The following is a 24,353-nucleotide window of genomic DNA, read 5'->3' on the forward strand; positions in this document are numbered from 1 at the left end:
TTTCTAAGCCATGTTTTTCCAAACAACACTAATAATAACCTTTATGTTTCCTGAGGGAATCTTTCCAGAAACTCTGCAGAATGTTGATTAAGGCTCATTGAGGTGAGGACTTGTGGGACCCTTGCAACGTTACCTGGTTATGTGTCTCCATGGTGGGGGACGAGCGGGAGCGGTAGTGTTGAGGAGACATCTGTCTCTCCTCGAATCGCTCCAGGAGATCCTCAGCAGAAGCTGACTTCCCAGAGCTTCGACCTGACCCAGCCCTCTGCAGAGCCCCACTGAGCTGCTTGTACAGACCCAGGATGGGTTGAGGCTCTGTGACCTGTTCCTGGTGGCCCAGGTCTAATTCTTTGCTTAAAGACTGCCTTTGCCTGCTGAGATGTGTTTCAGTGGTCATGCTCAGGTGGTTCGGTGTCTGGGGCTCAGGAAGAGGGAAAGGACAAGCACTGGGGACATAAATGATGGACAAAAAAGATGTTTGTTATTTAACTGTAATGACAAGGTAATAAAACGTCACAGCTATCACTAAAGCTACACCAGTAGTGTGGCTACTCATCTGAGTTAAATGCAGCATTACTCTAGTTTTGGCTACCTAGGTGGTGGGTGTGCTGGAGGCCTTGGCGTAGTCACCCTGCCTGGGTAGAAGAGGTTGGACTGCAGGCTCCGCAGGTCGGCTCCTGGAGGGAGGGTGGTGCAGAGACGCCTCTCCCCAGAGGAGAAGCTTTGATCTGCGCTAGAGTCCTGGAGAGAGAGCATGCTGGAGGCAGAGGATAGGCTATAGGTGTCTGAGTAACAGGAAGAGACTGGAGAGAAGCAAAAAAGAGGCAATAAAGGACAAAAAAGTAGAAGGTTAATTTACCCATTGCTCTCTCAATATTCCATATGTCACTACCATCCCTCCCACCCACCTGTGTGGTTGCTGTTTTCAGGTTGCAGATAAGCACTTTGAGGTCTTGCTCCATTCCTGTGTCCTCCATCGTCTCTCTTCACACCTCTCTTCCTCTCCACATACTCAGCGAGAGCATCGTGTTGAAGCTGCCGTAGGTCGGGCCTTGATGTGGTGTTCTGAGGGGCTAAACTCCCAACGCGACTTGCCGCAAGTTCAAACATCCTCCGCCGGTCGGCCACACTAGTCTCTGACAAAGAGGGGGATCAGGGTCATACCCAATAGTTAGCCACATACAGATAGTTTCAGTGCCACACTATAAACTCAGCAATACCAGCACTGACATATGTATCAAACTAATACAGAGGTTCAGTTGTGACAACTGTCAACATGTCTTCATGTTACTTAAGTAATTAAGTAATGTGAGTTTGTTCATCATTATAGTTGAGGGCAGGGGTTTTAAGAAACAGCCCTTTTTAACCAGCTTTTCCTAGCGTCTTCTAATTTACCTCCTCCGCGTCTGAAGAGCCCAGCAGTCTCTGCATCCGAAACCCCGACCTCGTTCATGTTCTCTGGCTCTGAGTACGAACGCTTCTTCTGGTCTGCTGTCAGACGCTTGCGGCCGCAGATCCGCATCACAGCGGGAGGTCCAACTGGAGGGACGCTGGGGAGAGCTGGTGGGCTTGGGCCTCGATTTTCTGGGCTGACCACATGGCGCTCCTTCGGGGTGTGAGGAGAAGTGACCGGCTGTGACACCTGAGGTGTGATGATAACGCCCTGTGGTTTGGGCATAGTTTTGGGGCCTTTTTTCTCTATGGAGTGCTGCTTGATGGGGACGGATGAAGGCTGATGGTTGCTGGAAGAGGACAATGGAGGAGAAACTGCTGAAGGGGGAGGGCTGATTGATGAACTAACATCTCTCCGTCTGAAGGAGGTGGACCGCAGGACCTTGGACTGGGCGTCTTTCAATGAGTCCCTGTAGGATCTAATTAGAGGCAGGTGTCAGCGTTGATAACCAGTCAATCAGTCATGTTTGCATTAGTGTCTAGTGTCTTGGTTTGTTGTTTTTCTCTACATGATACCAGCTCCCTAAGATTATCCTCAATATCTCAAGATCTGGCCCCGGGTAAACAATGGCTGGAGATGCTAATCTATTGTTGTAAGTGTTGGGGCTGACTTGCTTGTTCTTGCAAACCTCTCAATAGTGGTGCACACGTCTGCCAAGAAGGCTATGCTTTTGCCAGTGCAAACAGGCTGGCTGACACGCCTCTCATCAGCAGAAATTTGCACAGCACCAGTTGCGTTTCATCTGTTTTCTTACTCTTGACACATCAACATCTGTAGTTCTAACTAATGTACACATCTCTCCTGCAAAGACACTGTCTGCAAAAGCAGAGGAACTAACAAAAACCACCTTAACATAGTAGCAAGGTAGTGTTAGCTCAGGGTAAATGCTAGGTTAGAAGCTACACTACCACCTGAATAAAGTACAAAGGCTAAATGACATAAATAACAAGACAAACAAGGTTGTGAAATAAGGATAGTAAATAAAGATCAGTTGAAGGAACAGACTCTGACCTGTTGTTGGAAATGTCCTGCATGGAGCCCAGCATCTCCTGGACGTCCTGTCTCCAAGGGAAGTCTTTACTGTTGTCACCGTCCTTGGATCCATCCAGTTGAAAGCTGCTGCGGCTCCGCTGGAGGGCTGAACTGGGATCTGCTGGGGTTCTGGACAATGGACAGAAATTCTTCTTGAGTAAAGTTGAGTCAATTTGAATGCTACACAAAATGGATCCACAATGGACCCTAATTTAATGTGTCCACAGATCATTCATGCTTTAAGCTGTATTTGTAACAGCTATCTGTATTTATACCTGTATTTCCAGTGCTCACTGCTAACTCCTCTATAGCTCATAGTTCTGTGGGCTTTGGTCCCATTGGTGCTTCTCTCCAGCATGTTTCTCAAGTCATCTGCTCCACAGGGAGTGCTGCGGCCTTTTTCTTTTATCTATTCAATAGCAGAAAATAGCAGCAAATCAATGCACCTTCATCACAAGAAGCCCAAAAAGATAAATCAAGAAGAAAACTAGTGGGTGTAAGCAGCTGTTAAGTTTGATTAAACTCACGTGTAGATGGGTGGCTTTGTTGTGCACATGGCTTGTGCTGTGACTTCGCTGCTTCCCAGCTCGTTCCCTGCGCTCGAAACGACTCACTTTCTCCAAGACTGAAAGGCTGCGGGCAGGTCCCTGGCTGTCATCAGCAAAGCTATTGCTGCCATGGGTAGTGGATGAGAGGACACCGTCATCTGTGCTGGCGCATCGCTGGACCTCGGCAAGGGCAATCTCCAGACTAGTCAGCGGATGTTCTCTGTCTTTGTCCTGCTCTTTGCGGTCCCACTGCTGGTACGAGAGAGCTGCAGAGTCACTGAGGTGACGGAGAGAACTCTGGGAACTGGAAGACGGTGTAGCCTGAGATTGAGGATCGGCGGGCAAGTGCTTAGGGTGTTCTTGGGTGAGCCTGGAGAACTCCACTTGGTCTGAGTGAATGGTGACTCGGTCCATTGATCTAAGGCGAAGGACGGAGGGAGGAGGAGAAAGAGCATAAGAAGTAGTTACGCAGGGGGAAGACACACACTATCACCAACATCATCTGACTTCTCCTGGACTCTGACCAGTTCAAACATGCTGACCTACTATAAGATACTGGTTGAATGACTCTGACCTACTGAAGGACTGCCAGGTTGCTTTATTATGCCATTAAGTCAAGTTTACTTGTTGTTATTTGTTTTCACAGTAAAGGGAAAGATGCTTGTTTTGTGGGGCATCTCAAAGCCTACTGAACACATCGCAAAACTTTAGCAGATCTCTTGATGGAAGATGAACAAGCATCTTTTTCACAATTTGTTTTTGTCAAGCTGTTGACTTCATCTCAAATGAGCTTTGCAAAGTGACAGATAAAGAACTTTAAAAACACTGTAGCTATTAAGCATTTCATGTACTGTTGACACAAGTTCAACAGTCATCTCTCCATACCTAGACTGGGCTATGGACTGGAGTGGGAAAGAGTCGTGCCTCTCTTGTGAGGACGGGTGCCTGTTTCCAGTGGGTGACTGAATGTGAGGGATATGGAAGTCTTGATTCTGTTCATGGCTTGTATGTAAACTGGAGCTCTGGCTGTGGGATCCTTTGTGGTTTTGAGGACTTTGGGTCCCCGTCTGACCCTCTGGTCGCCCTCCAGGAGATCTCAGATAGGGTTTGTATTGTCCAAGATTAGACTCTTCCTTTGGAGGCCTGATAAAAATCAATGAACTGAGTTAGCAATATGGACCTGCTTGTTTTGTCTTGTGTAGAATGCTATAGTGTAGGACAATGGACAAACATAGGGGATGCCTAATGAGAAGACGTCATAAGAAGATAGAAGATAGCACCTTTGGTTTGAACCTACCCATTTTTCATGTGAGCAAAAGTATTGGAACTTACTTAAAATAGATTTAAGTAAGACTTAATATTCAGTTACAAATCCTTTGCTTGCAATAACTGCATCAAGCCTGTGACCGACTGACATCACCAAACTTTTACATTCTTCTTTTGTGATGCTTTTCCATGCTCAGAATTTCTGAGGCGTCATTTCTGTACCTTTTGGTAAATTCCAGCCTGACCTTTCTATTTTTCTTGCTAATGAGTGGTCTGCATCTTCTGGTGTCGTCTGTACTTTAGTTCATGAAGTCATCTGTGAACAGTAGATTGTGATACCTTCACTCCTGTTTCAGGGTCTTTCTTTAGAGCGTTCAGTGCTATTTATTGTTTGAATATTCAGTGTAATGGGACACACCTGGACACCTGTCAGTCACATGGTCCAATTCATATTTGATGTCAAACCCAATTGTTTTGAGACTACAGCCCACATTAAAACCACTATCTTGGTTGTGTGTACATCTGTGTAACAAATAACAAATAAATCCATCACCTGTCAATCCCGTGTCCTTGAGTTCTAAACTGTGAAGAGGCAGATGCTGAATGAGAAGACAGCAGGTGTGGCGATGAAGAAGTGTTATTGTGGTATCCATTTTGTGCACTTGATGTCCTTCCATCCTTATGCCCATCTGTCATGCCGTCATCCCTGATTCCCTGCAGCTCATGGTGTTGCTGTCGACCGTTCTGCTTAGTGAGGGCAGGGTAGACCATGGAAGAGATGGGCCCGTGGTTGGAGCTGGGCAGCTGAGCAAAGTGGGGCTCAGGCTGAGGAACGGGGTACATGCTAGTGGGAAGAATAAACCGACTAGACTGGGGGTTGGGTCCTGTAGGTCCAGAAGATGGTTCAGGAGGTGAAGGCGGTTGGGCAAAGCCTCCGCCCTGCCGAGGCTTTGTGGTAGGGCTGCTCTCTGGACTCTTCTCTATCACTGTGTGGAGCTGACCCTCAGTGCTATACGAGCCTTTACCTGGACCAGCAAAGGTGATGTTTACAAGAGGAAAGCAGAGAATTCATTATAACAGAACTATTTAGCCCTGAAGATGAGCTGTGTTCCAAGACATTTTGTGTTTTACATATTAAGGAACACACATGTAGTTTTAGCTGTAGACCAAAATTTTAATTTTAGTATATTTGCACCCTATACAGTTCATATGATCTGTAAAATCATAGAGATAGAATTAAAACATACCTGCAGCTGAAGCCAAATGACCACTGGAGTGATGCCAGGAACCCTTCTGCAGAGACCTGGGTAAAATACATTAAAGTAGATATTAAAGTAGATGAGCTTAAGTGACATTTTACACATCAGATTCCACAGAAACATTAGCAGCATATTGTAACTTACACTGCATCACATGCTCCCACACTATACCATACTATTTCATTTAGGAATATAGATCGTACTGTGTCTTATCCATACTATACCTTGTGCTCTAGTGCCAAACTGTATTGTGTGGTGTTTGTGTCCTCTTCACCATAATAATAACTCTACCCCCTGATTTGAAACTCACCGTAGTGATCGGGCATGCTCCAGACTGGACCAGGAGTTTGGTCTCTCATGGTTCCTGATGGCTGCGTAGCTGTCACTACGCCTCGGTGGAGCCGGAGCCCCCTTCAGATTCTCATAAGAGCTGCAGCTGGCTGCAGGGCCCCATATCGGACCCACACTATGTCTGTTAGAAGATGGCACGCTACCACTGCTGCTGCCACTACTGCTGCCGCTGCTGCTGCCACGGTAGCAAACCCCACCCACTGAGACTGGAACCAATAGTACAAAGACAAACAATGATGTCATCATATCACACTTAGTATACCCAATAACCACTTCTCTAACAGGCCCCTTACTAACCTTGCAGATCTCGACTTGGCCTCGCCCCTCCTTCACCTCTGGATTCACTGTTGCGTAGCAGTGCGGCGGAGCTTAGCTCGTGCTCTTGTGATAAGCCCTGCTGGGCATCATAAACTGTCCGCACGTAACGCATGTCAGCCTGGTGCACCTCGCCACTTCCTCCTCCTCTTTGAGGGACAGTCTCGAGTGAATAGGAGCGCTCTGAGCTGAAGGAGGGAGTGGAGGCAAGGTACTCTGGAATGCTGGAACTGGTGGAGAAGGAGGAGTAGGCTGAGTCCCGTTTGCTGTGGAGGTGGTCGATGCTGTTGGAGGACCTGAAACACAACGAGAGCTTTAATTTGAGAGGTTCATTAAGAATCATGCTGGTTTTGAATATAGTACTTTTAAAAGACTGACTGTAGCATCATGTATGTTTTAAAATCCCCTGAATGTTCTGAAACTACTTAATAAACTCAGTAACAACTGGATGTGACAGTTTGCTTGAACCTGGCAGAGGACAGCTGGTGGCAGGAGGAGTAGGCGGCGTGGGGTCCACTGTGGGCGTGACCAAGTTGGTGGTGGTGCTGGACTCCCGAGTGAAGCTGGGACGATTGTGGAGGGTCCAGGCTCTCCATGCTGCCTCTAGAGCTGTACTGGTCTGGACTCTTCCTCAGGTAGCTAACGCCGGTGTCAAACCCGCCGGACAGGTCAGTAGTTGAGGCACTGACGGAGACAAAGTGAAATTTACTTTGATTTATTTGATCAAGGAGACTCACTTTGTCTGAAGGTTGTTGATGATGATGATTTTTGTGCATGAGAGATGATAATAAAGTGAATCCTCTACTACTCTCCGAACATTGATGTAACGACGTGTGTATCTGAAAGGAGCTTTACATGTTCTGACTGCTGGTTGTAAAGTTGGTGATTTGCTGCTCAATCTGTTGTTACCTCACTCTCGATTACTGACTGGAATGTAAATGTGTGTGTCTGTGCATGCGTCTACGTCACAGTTTGACCCACCAAGTCTTTCAGCCGAACACAATTCCAGCCTTGGAAAAGAGGACAATCTGTCTGTGTCTGTCTGTATTTCTCTCTTTCTGTGTCAGTAACTTTCTCTGACTCTAACTTTTGTGTCAGCGTCCGTCTGTCTCTGTCAGCCGTGCTGTCTGTCTCGGGGTGACCTTTTGTTTCTGCCCACCGTGTGTGTTATCTCCAGTTCTACTAAAGCAGAGCTGAAGAAAATGCCGCTGACAAACTTTTTATTCACTGAGAGTGGGCTTGTTGCCATAGGAGACCCAGAGGTGAGGGGGAGGGGCACCAGGAATGCCCTTCTATGCAGCCAGCGACGTCAGTGCCCCGTCCACTCAACGCAAACACAGACACACATTTATACTCTAAATTTGCAATTTTCCCATAATGTTGGTGTGTCTGTGTTTGTTTTTGTCTTATTTTGCTTTGTGCGTGATGTGTTTCATTTCATTTCATAACCCTGTCATAACTCTGATCTCAGACTTTAAACCATGTAAACAGCCCTAAGAACAACTTTATCTAAATATGTCACTATTTCCCAACAAGGTCATTACTCTCTAAAATATCCTCACTTCCCAAAATGTTCCAGTTTTTCCAGAAATGTTTTCTGATTTTCTTTTATTTGAATAGCGACTCAGTTTCATTTCATGTGTGCTGTACACCACAACAATGGATTTGTAACAATCAGTGACCGACATAAGTCTGGAACCTGCAGCCGTCACCAGAAACTGGTTGTGCACCCTGGTGATGCTCTGCCAGCTTTTCAGTTGGATTCGGGTCAGGTGATCGACTTGGCTATTGCTAAACATTCCATTTCTTTGTCTTAGAAAACGTATTGGGTCGTGTTCACAGTTTTCTTTTCAGGTCATTGTCCATCTGCTCTGCTACTGTGAGCAGTGACATCATCAATATCCAGTTTCTTTGGTAGCCAAACATGCCCACGTCATAACTCTACCTTCACAGAAAGGACCATGAGCAACTTCCCTTTTGTCTGGTGCTAATGTTCTATGTCAACAGATTGTTTTTCCAGAACTCTATAAATGTTTAGCATATTTTTTTATTCTTCCTGATTTACATGCTTATTTACTTGTGGTAAACAGACACACCTATCTCTTAGGGTCATGATCTGGACCACTGTTATAAGGGGATATCTTCGCTACCAGTGAAAGAATGCTTCTGTTGTCTACCACGGTTGTTTTCCTGAGATTGTCTGTGCTTCTTTATTAGTAAGGCATCAAATAGTTGATTTGACCACACTTCTTCATATTGACAACAGATTCCATATACCACACTATAATAATGGGACAGCTAATCAGCTGTTGTGCCCCTGAGTGATGCTGGCCACCACAAGGCCTCAGCAGAGAAGCTCCAGTGATATGTTTTATCAGTCAAACACTGACCTGACGGGATAGCTGTGATGCCACATGCTGGTCATTGTGTCCATCTTGTCCTTTTCCAACTCCTGCTGACCTTCACCGAGCTTTGTTGAGTGCCATGAGTGAGGGCGAGACGCTGGCTCACTGCGTCTGTGGGGTCATGATTAAAAGACAGATTTAGTCCTTGGACAGTAATGGACTTGAGTTTTAAATCAAGTAACAGAATTCGATCATCTTTAAGGAAGTAAAGTAAACTTCTATGTGCATTTACTGTGTACACATGCTGATACTTGAGAAAGAGGCACAGTACGCATGGTTCATGGTTTTTATATTTCACATCATGCTCGTCTGCTTTTATTCTGCACAGGCACAGATCTTCATTCACAGAAACATTAGATGTTTTAAACTGCTGCAAGGCAGCAACCAGTGAACTGAGTCTTTTATCAGAGCTAGAAGCAGGAAGCGTGTTCATTTCAACATTAAATATTACCTCACAGTGTCCTCCCACAGTAACACAACACACACACACACACACACACACAGCTGCAGGGTCTCATTGCACAGAGATCCGACTCTGCCTGTAACTGCCACTCCCTTTCCTTCCAGTCCAAAAAGTAAGAAAATGAAATACTTTTAATGAGAAATACACTTCTGACTCAAAATCATTCTTTTAATTAGGAAGCTGCAAAATGTGCTAATGAAGCAGAGGCCTTCTCTGATTGGCTGGAAGGGAGAGCCACACAGAAGCTTTTACCTTTGACAACACCTTCCACAATAAGATTTTTTAGTTTCAGACCACAATTCTACTAAGTCAATAAACCATATGATCTTATCAGTAATTACAATATAATAAAAATGTTTTACATTAAAAGTCTCACAGAGCCTCAAACGGTACAGTCCCTCCCACCCTTGGGACTTCACAGGCATTGAACAAGCCATTTCCTGTTTTCCTGCTTACCTCTTAATTATTGTCTTCATTTTGCAAACACAGCTTCTTTTAATGACAGTATATGTCTTCATTGTGTTGTTTACATACGATGCTGTACATTAAAAACCAGGGCGAGTCAATGACATCTACTTAGTGACATTTCAGGGATTAAACAAAGTGTTTTTGTTTGCAGTGATTATTGTCATGACATCACCATCATTATTTGTGAATGTGTTATCTAACCGTGATAATGGAGACTAGCATGGCAGTTACATTAATCTCCCCTCATCCTCGTGATATTTGACATGTTCTGCTGCTCTGTATTTATCTTCTAAGATAAACAGGAAAAGATTCTATCTAAGTAAGTAGGAGACAGAGACATTAAAGCTTACATGTCTCAGTACCACAGAATCCTGGGTAATGACAGGACATGACTGGAATACCTCAGCATGTTATCACCACTGTTACACTTAAACTAATATTCACCCTCTCCGTTCGCTCCAGGAGACTGGCTTGGGCGGGGTTTTCCTTGACTTAGTTTGTGCTTCTAATCCAAGTCCAATATTAAACTTTGATCGCATTAACTTGGATATAAAACAAAAACAAAAAACTATTCTTTATTATTTTGGTCCTGCATTCAAAATAAGGCATCATCAAGTCACCAAAACCACATTCACATAATTAATAAAATCACAGTCACACATTATCTGAGTTGCAACAACAAAGTTCTACATTGTACAAATACAGTTTTCTATATCGAATACACAAATCTGACATAACATAATCTGATATAATGGTTGTGCAGCTCATGTAGTGAATGTTCAGTATGCAAACTGATGTCAAGTTACAATAAAAAATGAGTATTGAAGTGAGCCTCTAATAGTCCAACAACAAGTACTTGCATTGGAATTCATGTAAGAATCTCCAATGTTCCTGAGATAGCAAAGCATATAAAGTCAAATATTAAAACAATTACCATTCATCAATGGTAAATGCAATACGTTTGTTTATTGCCTAAACAATACGACAACACTTTTAAAGAAACAGTCAAAGATCTCATTTTGCACAGCTGTGCTCCCCTGACCTGAACCAGCTCTAATGGGACCACTTTTGCTGTATGACTGAATCACACATGTGACCTGTTTTACCTGTGGGTGAACCTGAGGACTTTGGAGATGAGTCCGGTTGCCAGGCTATTGACGCTGGCCTCTGATGGCGACCGACACAACGCCCCATCCGACCGGCCCAGCTCCGCTTTCTTCTGCTTCTTGCGGAGCTTTCTGCGGTAGAACGCTTCCAGCAGCTCCATGACTGGATTTGTTCTAGTTTCTGCTCAACTGCTCTTCCACTCTGTTCTCTTGTATTTCCACTCCACAACCTTTACTCTTCACTCTTTCCAACTAGTTTTAAACTTCTACTAAACTTCACTCTACTCTACGGTGTCCTTGCATACACCCAATTTCTAAGTCAAATGCGTCCAAAGTTGCGGTCCACTGTCTGCTGCGTCGTCTTTGAAGACAATGCAACCCAGACTGAGGCAACTGCTCTATCAGTGTACGTTCGTCTACTCCTGTTTTCCATCAAAAATACTCTACTGATTCCGTATCTACCAGCCTCTGATCTGTCTCTTTGCTCCAGTTCCAGTCTGGGGCTGACACATCGGATTGAGCCGGACTGCGTTGGCCCCCGGCCCTAAACTCGTTAAGCAAATGAAGCAATTAAGTGTCATTATCCAGTCGTATGATAAAAGCATGAAGTAAACATCCTTGGCTCGACTCGGTCTGTATGGTTGCTGCTGATGTGGTGTTTGGGCGAGAGACACTGAATGTCCAAGAAGAGAGAGAGCAAGGAGGGAGGAAAACAGTGAGGCAGGGTGAGAGATAGCAAGAGGGAACGAGTAGCAAGAAAGGGAGGGAGGGTGGAGGGAGATAACGGTTGTTGGGATGAAGATACAAAGGCATGAAGCAACCAAAAGACTGATTGAGAGATGGTAAAAAAGAAAGGCGAAATCGCGAGAGATAAAGACGAGGGAGGACGAAAACAGGCCACAGCTTGCGAGCAAGAGCAGTCTACAATACTGTCTTTCCAGTTTAACAGAAATCTAAATAAAACAGAGAATAACCTGAGGAGGGGGTGGGAGGTAATGAAGACGCATTAACAATTGCAAAGGCGAGCGAGGAAGGGAGGAATAACAGAACAGTGAGGAGCGCAGAGATAAACAGAAAGTGGTTGAAAACAGTGGATTATTGAGCTGACTGCAGCAGGAATGGATTTTAAAGCCATGGGGAGAAAGACATCTCATGATGCAGCATGTGGCTCTGCGATGAACAATGAACTCTCAGATTATCACTGTTAGAAGGACTGGAGTCCAAAGACAAGAACAAACATATCAACAAAGGTTAGAAATGACGGATTATTACTGGGCAGGCTACTTTATTACTGACAAATTACTTAAATTACTTAATTGTGAAGAGAGTGAGTGAAACCATTTGGCCCACAATGAAAAATCTGAACAAATTCTGCCTGGATTATTATAAAACTGGCTACAGATATTCAAGGTCCCTTGAACATCCATTTGACTGAGTACTGCATTCTCAACGCTCATATATGTTGTATGACCCATATAATGCAAAGTAGGGAAGCAGGTGTCTGCTACATTTTTGGCTGCCGTCTTTTACGGTGTGCCAAAAACTATCCTCACCACAAGCAGGTCGATTAACCCACATAATTTCCTTGTCAGATGATACCTCAGTCTAATCAAGTTTGACAGAATGCAAGGGTTCCATTCTGTTCACTGGGTGCTGCAATGATTTCTAAATTGGACTAACAGTAAACTGCACAGTGTGTGTGTGTGTGTGTGTGTGTGTGTTTGTGCAAACCCAAAATGATATCATTATAGAAAAATGTGGTGATTCAACTAAAGAAACATGTGATGGGGAAAGAAGAGAGGATGGGAAAGGGAGGGATAAAGGGATGAGAAGGAGTGAAGGAGGAAGAGGGAAGAGGGAAAAAGCAAGGAAATGATAAGAAGGCACAGGATGTGTGGAGAGGAGGTGGTAAGGGCAGAAGGGAAAGGAAAGAATCAAGAAGAAAGAGGGCCGAGGAGATGGAAAGGGGGCGGAGAGGAGGCATTAATAAATTACTCTGTCTGGATTAACACCCAGCCTCATGGGGCTCGGATGCCCTCTCTCCCAACCCTCACCCCGTCCTCTCTCCTCAGTGGCATCTGATAGCCACAGAGCCCAGGGGACTGTGGGAGAATACAGTCATTCTGCCTGTTTATAATACTCTGTGAGACCAACAGTTGAATCCAGTCTCAACTGTTGGCCGACCAAGATTTTCACCTGTTCAGTCAGTGCACACAACCTGAGGTTGTGAGCTCTGTGGGACAAAGCAAAGAGTCGAGTCCCGGCTTTTACTTTGATTCTTTGATGATAACAGCACAAAGATACCCAAGACAGACCAACAAAAGTCTGTTGAAAAAGTCTGCTGTCACAATAGCTCCCTCCTGAGGCTGCGCTGGTCATAACACACACACACACACACACACACACACACACACACACACACACACACACACACACACAGACACACACACACACAGAGTGAGCTGACCTCCATATTAGGATGAAACTGGCTGTAGCGGCGTCAGTCTTTCTAGAGCGTTTCTGCACGGATAGATGTGTGTATGTGTGAGCGTGAGAGAGACCGTAGTTCTGAACCTCAAAACTACAATGTCCAATCAAATATAATCAACGTGTCAAATGGCTAAAAATCACAAGACCTTCAGCTGGTGTAGTTTTCTATTCTGAAGCTCTTTTCATAATAGATGCTTTAGTAAGTACTTACCCAGTAATCTTCCCCTAAACCTAACCAAGTACTGTGTGTGCCTGTGAAGTAGTTTTGGGCCTAAACATGACATCTGATGATAATGGCTTAGGGAGTTGATTAGGTGGTGCAATAGCGGCCTACTAACCCATATTCAGACTGATAGCGAGTCCCCGTACACTGACACACAAAAACACGTGATTCACATAGAACTGACCAGTAGAGTCCCAGTATAGTAGACGTAGACTCAAATCACAGAAATGCTTAACACAACATGTAATAGTGGTGCAGGGCAATAGAGTGCAATGGTTCTGACTCCCCCCTCTCCATCCAACCTGTTGCTAGCCTACTGCAAACACTCCACCACCTGGTGGAGTCTCCCACATATGAACAGTGGCTCCCTGCAAATTTGATAGAGTATCCTCAAATCGAATTCAGATATTTCTTGTTGGAAGAGGAGCTCTCAACTTATGGTAAGTAAGTAACGTTAAGTCCAGCATTCAAAACAAAACTGGAGTTTTGGAGACGGACATTGAACACAGGGAGGTCTGACCTTCATTTCACAGCTTTCAAAAGAGTTTGAGCATTACTTCCCAATCAGTAAGACCCCAGGACGGGAAAGGAATGGATCTGCAAACCATTGCTGAACAAGCCATGTCAAATTGGTTGAGATTGCAAATGATGGTGGCCTTTCATCCATGTTTAAGACAACATCAAACATCTTTTCATTCTGGATTAAAGTCAAAGCAGAATTAAACTGACAAAGGTTCTGGTTATTGAAACCACTTCACCTCTACCTGGTTCATGATTGAAACTAGTCCCTGGTACAAAAGAGGTTGGGGACCGGTGTTTTAGACTCTGAAATGTATCAAGTGTCAGGAAGTGTTGTGCCAGACGTCCTTCACATGCTCGCCATCTCTACGCGCTAACGATTGCTGCAGCATTTGGTATTGATTGATGGTCTCAGCGCTCTCCTACCTGTTCTTAATGCGTAGTTGCACTCCTCCTGCTGGACTTGCTCTGCTGTGGTGGGATGACGATGGTGTTTGTTGTTGTTGTTGTTGTTTTGGCAGCGGTGATGTTGAAGGAGAAAGAGGAGCTGGAGAAGGAGGAGAGAGAGCTGGGAGCGAGGGAGGTGAAGTATCGAATTCCTCAACGTAACCTGGATCAAACACCCTGAGGAGAGACACACAGAATTGAAGCGTTACTGTGGTTGATATTAATTGTAAGCAGAGAGCGGGCAGGCCGATTTTGGACAGAGCAACTTTGCCTTAAAATAGAGGGATCATCGCCCTATGTCATCACACCACAGACCTGAAGCATACAGTACTCAAGCCTGACCCATAACACACGTTTTTTGGGATGTAAGTTTACTACTGTTTACTGCTGTTTAAGCTAAAAGTGTAATACCTGCAGATTGCTTTTCCTTTGGAGTGAATGGGTGTGATTTGAGTGGAACAGGGTGCAATATGAGCACATATTGTTTTTCTACAATTTGATTACACCAAATGTTTAATTAAGATTTTTTTCTGACCACTTTTCTTCCTTGAAGACGATGGTTCCCCACTATCCTTACAGTTTTTAATAATGCATTAGACAGTTCTTAACCAGTTTCAGTAGTTTCATCAATCTCCTTAGATGTTTTCTTTGCTTGATTCCAGTAATTTAACCCTTCTGAAACAGATTAACATTTTTTCCACAACCACAGGATGTGTCCTCTGACATGGTTGTTTAAGAAATGAGAAGCTACTCACTGCATCAGTTATTGTTAAATAACTTGCTGCCAGCTGAAACATAATCATTCATGCAGTAATGGGAGGCTCTTACCTATTTGCTTAGTTAAATGCAGGTGAATTTATTTTGGACGGGGCACTGTATGTTTCTCTCACTTAAAACAGATCGGCTAGACCTGATTTTCTGTCCCAGGGAAGACTGGGACAGGACTAATCTACTCTTACACGGACAAAGTCACCACATGGCTGCCAAAATAAACTGTGCGTGCTGCGTTCAGGTCAGACTGGTTCAAACAGGACCATCCCCATGTCTGTTTTCAGTCCATCCAACATCACATTCACATTATAGTCATCTATCAAATGTTGTTTACCACAGTGACCGAAACCGTAACGTCAATTAAGGTCAAACGTAATAATATCAACATTGAAGAGGTCAAAACTGAGAGGTAAGAGAATCCTGGACATGGACGTGTGATCTTTGGTTGTTTAAATAAAGAGAGGAGAAAATCTGCATCACATATGGATGAACATGGATCCTGTTACTTAAAATGAACTTTCTGGAGTTCACGCCATTACCTTGTTAGTGACTGAGGCAATATGCACACACACACACACACACACACACACACACACACACACACACACACACACACACACACACCAGTACAGCCCCTTGAGCAGGTGTTTTTGGTCTTAATGCCAGCTTACTTTACTTCCTGCTGATCCTGGTGTTTCCTTGTGGGGTGTGATGAGGTCATTGCCAAACAACCCTGCTCAACATATTAAAATTTTTCACTGATCATACTTCTATTATTAGGTTTAACATCTGAATTTAAAGCAGCCCTCAGTCTGTACATAAAGTAGGGACTGTTTTTGTCGACACAACAGAACCTTTTAAATCTACAATCCTGTTGAACAAAGCAATGGATAAAGAACACAATAACACACACTCACAAATACACACCCAGACTTATATTATTAACTAAGAGCATTCCATTGATGTGTATTCAGAACTTTATACAGCACACATCTGAACGCTGTAGTGCATACACACACACACACACACACACACACACACACACACACACACACACATTGCAGGTGCACAGATAATGGCCCATTTAAGTGAAACCTGTTGAGCAGGTCAGAGGAATGTGAGGCCGCCACAACACCCTGAAATCACCAGAACAGGTGGAACTATGCTGTCACACATTCCACTTTCCATCTAATAACACACACACACACACACACACACACACACACACACACACACACACACACACACAATGCTCTCTTTGCAACTTGTGGCACTGAGCTCATCTGAATAATAGTTTTCAGGTACTCTGACATTCACAGTAGCAGAAACATTTAGCCAGAAAGGAAATCTGAGGTAATTCTACAGAACTCCCACAAGTCATCAAGAACAAGCCTCGAGTGACAGACCATCATTTATCAGGGATTAGTACTGCCTGACCTGTGACCTTCTTTGGTGGATAGAGTTGCTCAGTTATCATTGAGATGGGTGTAGCGGTACCCAACGTTCAGTGATGCCAGATGTAAACCGTCTTCTTGAAACTTCTCTGTATACTCCAAGTCAATGATCTTTGACCCCCACTGACTGGATGCTGAGTGACTGTCTTTGATTTTTGTTCAATCATGTGTCAGTATTGCACTCACGACTCATATACTCTCCTGGTGTGTATGGCAACATCTGAGGATTTAAATATCAGGACCAGTTGTTTTACAGGTGACACCAGTTGAACAGGGGATTCTCATGCCTTCAGCCTCACCCAGGCTAAATACAGCTCTGCCATCATCTGTATTAAACCTGGATAACAGTGAATATTAGCTGATCAACTCAAATCATGCAGCTAGTAATGTAAGAAGATTTATGATTCAAAGCATCATGAATGCTGAAGTATTTCTCAGCTTTTTAAAAAAAGGTGTATTATGAGATGAGAGGTGATGCTGCACAAAAGTAGAAGCATATTAAGAAGGTAATTATTGGCATGAAGGCTGTATTTCCTAAGTCTCTTCTTCTTCATGTTTCACTCAATTATGGTAAGTTACCATGGTCCTGAAGCAGCAAAGCATCAGCATCCCCACAACATCACACTGCCACCACCATGCTTGACCACAGGTCTGATTTTGTGTGTGTGTGTGCATAAGTTTGTGTTGGTTTTAATTCAGATTTAAGAGGACCTTGGTCTTTCAAAGGACAGTATTCCCTGGAGGCCTACCCTCACTTTAATATATTATTGTATATGTCTTATGTGTCCTAAACAGAAGGCACTAATTCTCGACCTGTTGGCATTGAATGTTGTGCAGAATTATCCAGTATTGTCTTCTGGTGATTGCCAGATGAGTTATGAAGTCTCAGTTCTCACAATGTTGTAAATGAAAACACACACACACACACACACACACAGTTGCCTGGGAACCAGTAATGTGGTGGTCTGGTCTGTCCCTGTAATGACTTCTTCCTCCTCCTTTTTTGTGAGGAGAGAAACTCAAACATTCATTCAGCTCAATTACGTCAACCAACAACAAAAGAGCACAAAGACAGAGAGTCGCTGAGATGAATGAAAGAAGACAGAGAGAGGTGGAGGGGTGGGGGGGGGCACCTACAGAGAATGACACAACTGTGATTAAAACTTGCAAGAAGACAAAGTATTCAAATTCCTCTTACTGCTTATTTGTCCCTCGGTACAGTTGCGGTTTTAATCCAAAAGTTAGTTGTATTTATTTTCAATTTGTTTCTTAAAACATGGAAGTACAAAGGTCAAAGGTCATAGCATTTCTGCAACAGTCACAACAAATATATATATATATATATATATATATATATATATATATATATATATATATATATATATATATACTTTCACATATCTCACTGCTATTATAACAAATAATTATCCTCTCATACATACTAATAAATGTGCTGGTGTGCTGCATAACCTACTTGCACACACGCACACACGCACACACGCACACACACACACACACTCCTGACAGCATTGTGACATCATGACTCATCGCCTGCTCTGGTCTTTTTTCAGCCTCGAAAATAGGCTTTAAATAATATTTGTATAGAGCCTCAAAACCACCAGTGCACAATACAGTTTAAAACAGCAGACAATATTAGGGATGAAAAAACTCTGGGTGTGCCACGGCTCTGGAGGTAGAGTGGGTTGGTATCACATGGTTGGTATTTTGGTTTTATTCTTAAAGTCCTCGGTGTGTTCCTCACTTCTAGGTTGCTTTCTGCCAATTGACTAAAGGTAGAGATATAAAAAAGTTTACAACTAGAAGACTTCTAATCAATTTCACGCACTTATTGATTGTACTACTTAAAAAATCAACAAGTTGTCCATCGTACCCCACATACATCATTCGTGCCTACCCTCTCATACGACGCCTGGCAGCATTTGTTGAAATTTGCCAAAGGTATCTGTTGCGATTACACTCCTATGGGTCCAGGGCCCGAAATGATGACTACATCTCTTACTATAAGATAACTGGTGGATGTTGCGACACAGTTTTATGTTCAATACAGTTTGGATTTTAGGCACTAAAAACCATATGAATGTGGTTCTTCTTATAATAACTGTTCTTTAACGTTACGTGATGAGACACACATCATGTGACATTACGTAATTAAACTCCTCATTGTTACAATAGCAACAGCAGACGGTTCTTTCCTTTCATACTAAGTTACCGTGTAGCAACAGTTAGGGGAGCACTCTTTCCTGTTTCAACATACATCAGAGTCAGCTCCGTGAAAAAAAAAAAAACACATTTTCTCATTCTGGTCTGAAAAAACTTGACTGGCATGTACAAAGCCCTGACCTTAACCCCATCCAACACCTTTGGGATCAACTGGAATGCTGAATGTGAGCCAGGGCTTGTCACCCGACATCAGTGTTACTCATGCTCTCGTGACCAAATGGGAAGAAATTCCTGCAGCCAGCCTCCACTCTTCTAGGACTTATTTTACAGGACAGTGGAGGGGCATCAGCAGATTAAACCCCAGGTTAAATCACTGAAGTTAAATAATAATAATCACATCAACTATTAATAAAACATGGCCTATGATTGATGACAGAATACAAGGCATGAATGAGGAGAGGCCTGTGTTGTTTTTCTGTGGTCAGTTTTTGCATTCTGTCTGTGACATACAGAAAACAAAGCACATGCAAACACTGAGACCAGTGAATAGCAGAAGGACATGGCTGCCTAACCTGCTCGACAAAATACCTGATGGCTGACTGCAGAGTGTGTTCACACAGAAGATGCTAACAGGACAAAGGTGTCACCCTCAAAAGTATAGTGCTGTTTTACTACTCTTTACTATTTGTTCAAAATGTATCTTATTGTGGAGAGGCCCTGCTGACAAGTTAGGGTCTATAAAAAACCTGCACAGGGTTCAGCATACAGTTTAACAAAGCAAATATAAAACACTTAATATATAAAGGGACTTTTTAGAAAATAGGACATCAGCACCCGAATGCTAACAAAATCACACACACAAAGAATAACTCAATGGTCACCATGTTGTTTGTTGTGTTGTGTTGTGTTGTTTGTGGCTGTAAGTTATACTCTGTTGTGACCAGGAGGTTCCCGGTGGAGTTTTTCTTTTAAGAAAAACAAAACCTTGTCCTGTGTAACACAACACCAGTACAATGCCGACTGCTGTTTACTGGAGACTATACAGTACATCAAAACACTGGAGAACCAGTTGCAGGATGCAGGTAATCAACACACACACACACACACACACAACTTCTGTGTAAACTAATAGGCTGAAGTTCTTCTGAAATCATGACACACACCTTCCCATAAACCACAAAACTAATTACATTATACTTATTATACTCACTGACATAATTCATTCCCTGGCCCCATAAAGGTAGCCATTTACAGTATGTACACACACACACACACACACACACACACACACAGACTCGGAGAACAGGTGAGTGGTGATAATCTTACCTTGCTCATGAGGTAAGCCGCAAGTGTCAGATATCAATTAATAGAAAGCAGGATAAAAGGTTCAACACACATGCTGCACTGGAAACGCACACACACACACACACACACACACACACACACACACACACACACACACACACACACACACACACACACACACACACATCAGCTAACTTTGTGTGTTCTCTGTTGTTCATGTACGTGTGTCAGGATGTGGCTACGTCGGCTCAGCATAAAGCCTGGAAGCAGGAGGAAGCAGGGAGCGCGGCTCTGTGTACGGTTGAGACATATGCCTAAAAACACCTCTACATCAAATCACATAAGCATGTTGGACGTCATTTTTAATGCGTACGCCATTAGAGGCTCCATGCTAGAACTATTACTTGACAAACAGCATTTCCTCCCGCTCTGTACTTCAGTGCAGAGTCTCATCTCGTTTCCTAGCAACCTCACAGTAATGACAAGACTCTGGGAAGTTGCTGCACCCATCTGTTGTTTGCTGAGAAATAATTACAGCCGACTCCCCCCTTAAACCACAACTGTCCAGAGCTGGCTCGCGTTTGTTCTGATCCACAGTACATCAGGGAGGCAGTAGGAAGAGATATTACAGAAGATCCTTAATAAATACAGCAGTGAAAACACTACTACATACACAGCATCCAAGGTTTAGGCCTTAAGCTGGCGTTTCCTTTGGCTTTCTCTGGTTAATGTTTGAGCGCTGTCATTGCTACTGTTTATTTCCCCAACACGTCCCTGTAGTGTTTGTAACATGCAGTCATTTAAGTCATCTGTCTTTTTACAGCATCAAACATATGGAGGACTCACTGTGCTGTGCTCACAGCTGGTGACAGCTAAAGTCAGCTAGTTTCAGGTAGACTAACTAGTGGTGGTGGAGCACCCCCTGTCCCCTCGTGGGGCTCCTCGCGGACCACGGCCGCACAGGCTTGGATCCTTGGGTTTAGACCTCGCATTGGGGGGAGTGTTTGCTCCTGCCCTCCCTGGGATGCATCACTATCGTGGGATGAGCTGTATCTGGTCATGCTTGGACTGGTTGGTATGTGTTGTATGTTTGCACTGTGCTTTGCTTATTATTACTATTATTACTGTTATCATGATCGTTGTTGCTACTATTTAAATCATTATTAATTAACATAAATTATTATTAATGTTATTATTGGTTGTCTTTGTTATGATTGTTGTTTATTTCTATTTTTGCTGCTGATTGTACTACTACTGTTTAGCTATGTGCTTGTCTCTTTCTCTTTGCCCCCCTTTGCCTCCCTCCTCTCTCGCACTTGTCTGATCCTGTGGTTGCTAATAACTATGAATGATGAATGAATACTGGACCATATTAAAATGACTAAAGGTCAACAATCAAGAGTAAACTACACCTTAATTACAACTGGATAAAAACACATACTCCACTTGTGCTGGACACAGCAGAACGAGGCATCCGCTACTCTACTATGCTGCACACTACAATGCCAGACTGGACACCATTAAAAGTATAAATGCTGACAATGGTGTAGACTTTGTAGATTCGACACAGAAGCATAAATCTAGCTTTATTCCTACTAGACACTGTATTTCTTTCACATTATCTCAAAACCTACTGTTTGTCCTGCATTATTCACAGGAGGAGGTGTCAGCATCTCTTTCAGTGTATCAGTTATATATGAAATTATTAGACTCAGAACCACAGATGTATGAAGGAGAACTGGACACTGGCAGCTTACATGCCACGTTTGGAGCTCATAGAGCATGTTCACTAGCCTTTCTGTCTCCAAGCAAACATTTAATTGACATTGTGCTACCACCACTACATCACTTCTTCAGTTATTTCAGTTCAAAGGTCAGTTATTCGTGCTATACTTAATGCTTTAGGTAAGAAAGGAAAAAGCATTTGTGAAATTCGCGGAACAAGAAAAATGTTACAAGTAGCTAACTGCATTCTTGCTGGTTGCTGTCTTCTCCGTTTAAACAGCCTGCAGGCCTTTGGAGATTTTCATTCAGCCAAGCCCAACAGCCTGAAATGGGCAGAACCTGTTGAAGCCTGTCTCTAGCACCACAAATTCAGATTCAGAACACACAAATCTAGATTTGAAATGATTACTGGTTATTGAGATGCATTTTCGTTGCTTTTTGCACACCACTAGACCATTTTGAGGAATTATTGAAGGATGATTTAGAAGTGTGGTTCCTCAGGAAACATGTGAATCAGATAAAGAAAGTAAAATAAAGTGAAATGTAAATATATGCAATGTTTTATAATGATACTGATAGCATGTCACACAGCCTGTCTTAGGTTTTGATTAATATCAGAAACAAAAACCAAAACACACTTACAGCACTGATGGGCACCTCCTCAACCAGCTCTCTCTCTGCTTTGTTTCGGTTGTGAATCCACAAATAGCACGGCCCCCTCTCTCTCTCTCTCTCTTGCTGCATGTGTCTGTCTCTCTGTGTCGCATTGCTTCTCAGTTGTCAGCCGATCACCTGAATGCATCAGGAAGAGTGCAACAGGTGCAGGGGGAGAGCGTAATGGGGATGAGCAGACAGGTGCGATGAGCGCAGTCGCGCCTGGCAGGTGTGTGACGGCCTCAACGTCACACGCCTTTTGTCAAAGTGACACAAAGGAGGCAGCAAACATGCACACGCCAACTATAAAACCAGCTGACACCCACCAGAGGCAATCAGCCTAGCACACAAACTGCATTTAAACACCTGCTGAATAAAGTATTCTCTCTCACACATACACAGGCTTTGGTCTTGTCCTTTAGAGGCTGTTTTTTTGTGGCTGCCTAGACGACAGTTGAGTGAGAAGGAAGGATAGGATGAAGAAAAAGTGATTAACAAAAAATGACACTCCATGAAAAGCTAATAACACAGTTACTGACGAATTCTATAAAACAAAGTGGTGTTTTATTCCTACATATCCTGAACCTGAGGAATCTGAAACCAGTGTCAGCTCTCATTTGATTACACTCACTTCACAGTGCATTGACTGTTTCTGCCCGTGCGACATGTCCGGTGCAACAACTATGAAACAGCAGAGAGAAGAATAAGAATAAGATCAGTCCTCCATTATGGCCACAAGCCTGCAGTCCAAAGGTGAATGTGGCTTAGGTATGCAAGTGGAGAGTTTGACCTCCTGCACAGTTCATTACACCAAATGACCATGACGAGCAAAGCGAGTTTTCACCGTACTACCCTCTCAGATCAAACAATGCACGTTAACATATTCATACAGTGGAAAGAAAACTGCTGTGCTGCTGTATCTATTTATCAACACGAACCTGAGAACAGTCTTTCACGGTTCCCCATCGGATCCCTACAGGAAGTCACAAAAACACACTGCTCTCCGCTTGTCTGGACCATAAATTCTCACGCCCCCCCCTTCTGGCCACACCTTTCCACAATTTCCCTTTATGCTTCTACACATGTTCTACAGTGTGTGTGTGTGTGTGTGTGTGTGTGTGTGTGTGTGTGTCTAAAGTCCTGTATTGTGTCATGCCACTCACTTGTCTTCCAGTAAATAAGAGCTGCAGTAGCGACAGCAACCCTGCTAGCAGACACACCCCAAACCCAAATATGTACCAGGCTTTGTACCAGGCTTTGTACCTGGCAGGCACCAACCTCAACACTTAGGGAGATGGTAGGTGACACAACACACCCTCTGGCAGCCTCCAGCTCTGCCACTCCGTCTTACATTGTTGAGGGATGTTTGATTTTGCCTGTTTCTGTCTGATAAGACACCATTCAGATCCATCTGACTCATGTAACAGCTTTTATAGTGTCTCAGAGAAGCCAGCATGAGGGTGCTGCTAGTCACTGTGATGATGTAGATTCTCAGTCATTCAGGTGAAGCTATCTGGAAGCTGAGTCATGGCAACAGGAGCTTCTTCTTGTTAGGTCAAAACAATTCACTGCTCATCAAAGTAGCTTCATTGGTCTGAGGACAGTGGGTTGGAGGTCACAGGTGAGTTTTACTGATGTCACCCTGAATAGGCTCCTTAGGTAAAACAATGGAAGGGGAGGGTGTCAGTAGATGTAACAGTCACACCTCTGACAACAGCTCCTACCCCCTGAAGAAGGTGGTTAGGTGGGGTCAACCTGGTGTATGTGTATATTTACCCACAATCTTCTGGGGATGGATGAAGGAGCAGAATGCTACATAGAAGACAGGTCACTGTGTGTATATCAAGGCTGAATGTCTATAACCTGCTTTCCCTGCTCTGCTATGCCCTTCTACCATCTGCTGCAATGCCACTGGAGT

The 24,353-nt window shown here is 43.7% G+C and overlaps 1 protein-coding gene across 3 annotated transcripts in view; it reads right to left on the reverse strand.

Moving 5' to 3' along the window:
• Nucleotides 1-24,353, reverse strand: part of shroom3 (shroom family member 3) — a 40,949-nt gene that overhangs the window by 8,409 nt on the left and 8,187 nt on the right. Inside the window, exons 1-16 of one of the 3 annotated variants that reach the window (XM_026339092.1) lie at nucleotides 22,424-22,563; nucleotides 14,325-14,522; nucleotides 8,615-8,740; nucleotides 6,693-6,908; nucleotides 6,207-6,520; nucleotides 5,869-6,115; nucleotides 5,547-5,602; nucleotides 4,853-5,324; nucleotides 3,919-4,176; nucleotides 3,013-3,451; nucleotides 2,761-2,894; nucleotides 2,465-2,614; nucleotides 1,396-1,871; nucleotides 909-1,136; nucleotides 593-803; nucleotides 134-446 (exon numbers count right to left, since the gene is read on the reverse strand). In XM_026339092.1, the coding sequence (XP_026194877.1) occupies nucleotides 134-446; nucleotides 593-803; nucleotides 909-1,136; nucleotides 1,396-1,871; nucleotides 2,465-2,614; nucleotides 2,761-2,894; nucleotides 3,013-3,451; nucleotides 3,919-4,176; nucleotides 4,853-5,324; nucleotides 5,547-5,602; nucleotides 5,869-6,115; nucleotides 6,207-6,520; nucleotides 6,693-6,908; nucleotides 8,615-8,740; nucleotides 14,325-14,522; nucleotides 22,424-22,548 (3,963 nt within the window). In that variant the 5' untranslated portion in view covers nucleotides 22,549-22,563. Of the gene's footprint in view, nucleotides 1-133; nucleotides 447-592; nucleotides 804-908; nucleotides 1,137-1,395; nucleotides 1,872-2,464; nucleotides 2,615-2,760; nucleotides 2,895-3,012; nucleotides 3,452-3,918; nucleotides 4,177-4,852; nucleotides 5,325-5,546; nucleotides 5,603-5,868; nucleotides 6,116-6,206; nucleotides 6,521-6,692; nucleotides 6,909-8,614; nucleotides 8,741-10,666; nucleotides 11,196-14,324; nucleotides 14,523-22,423; nucleotides 22,564-24,353 lie in introns of those variants that run through there. The other 2 variants (XM_026339091.1, XM_026339093.1) reach the window with 2 other exon arrangements.

The sequence above is a fragment of the Anabas testudineus genome, chromosome 22, assembly GCF_900324465.2.
Source record: "Anabas testudineus chromosome 22, fAnaTes1.2, whole genome shotgun sequence".
In the NCBI taxonomy this organism is placed as follows: Eukaryota; Metazoa; Chordata; class Actinopteri; order Anabantiformes; family Anabantidae; genus Anabas; species Anabas testudineus.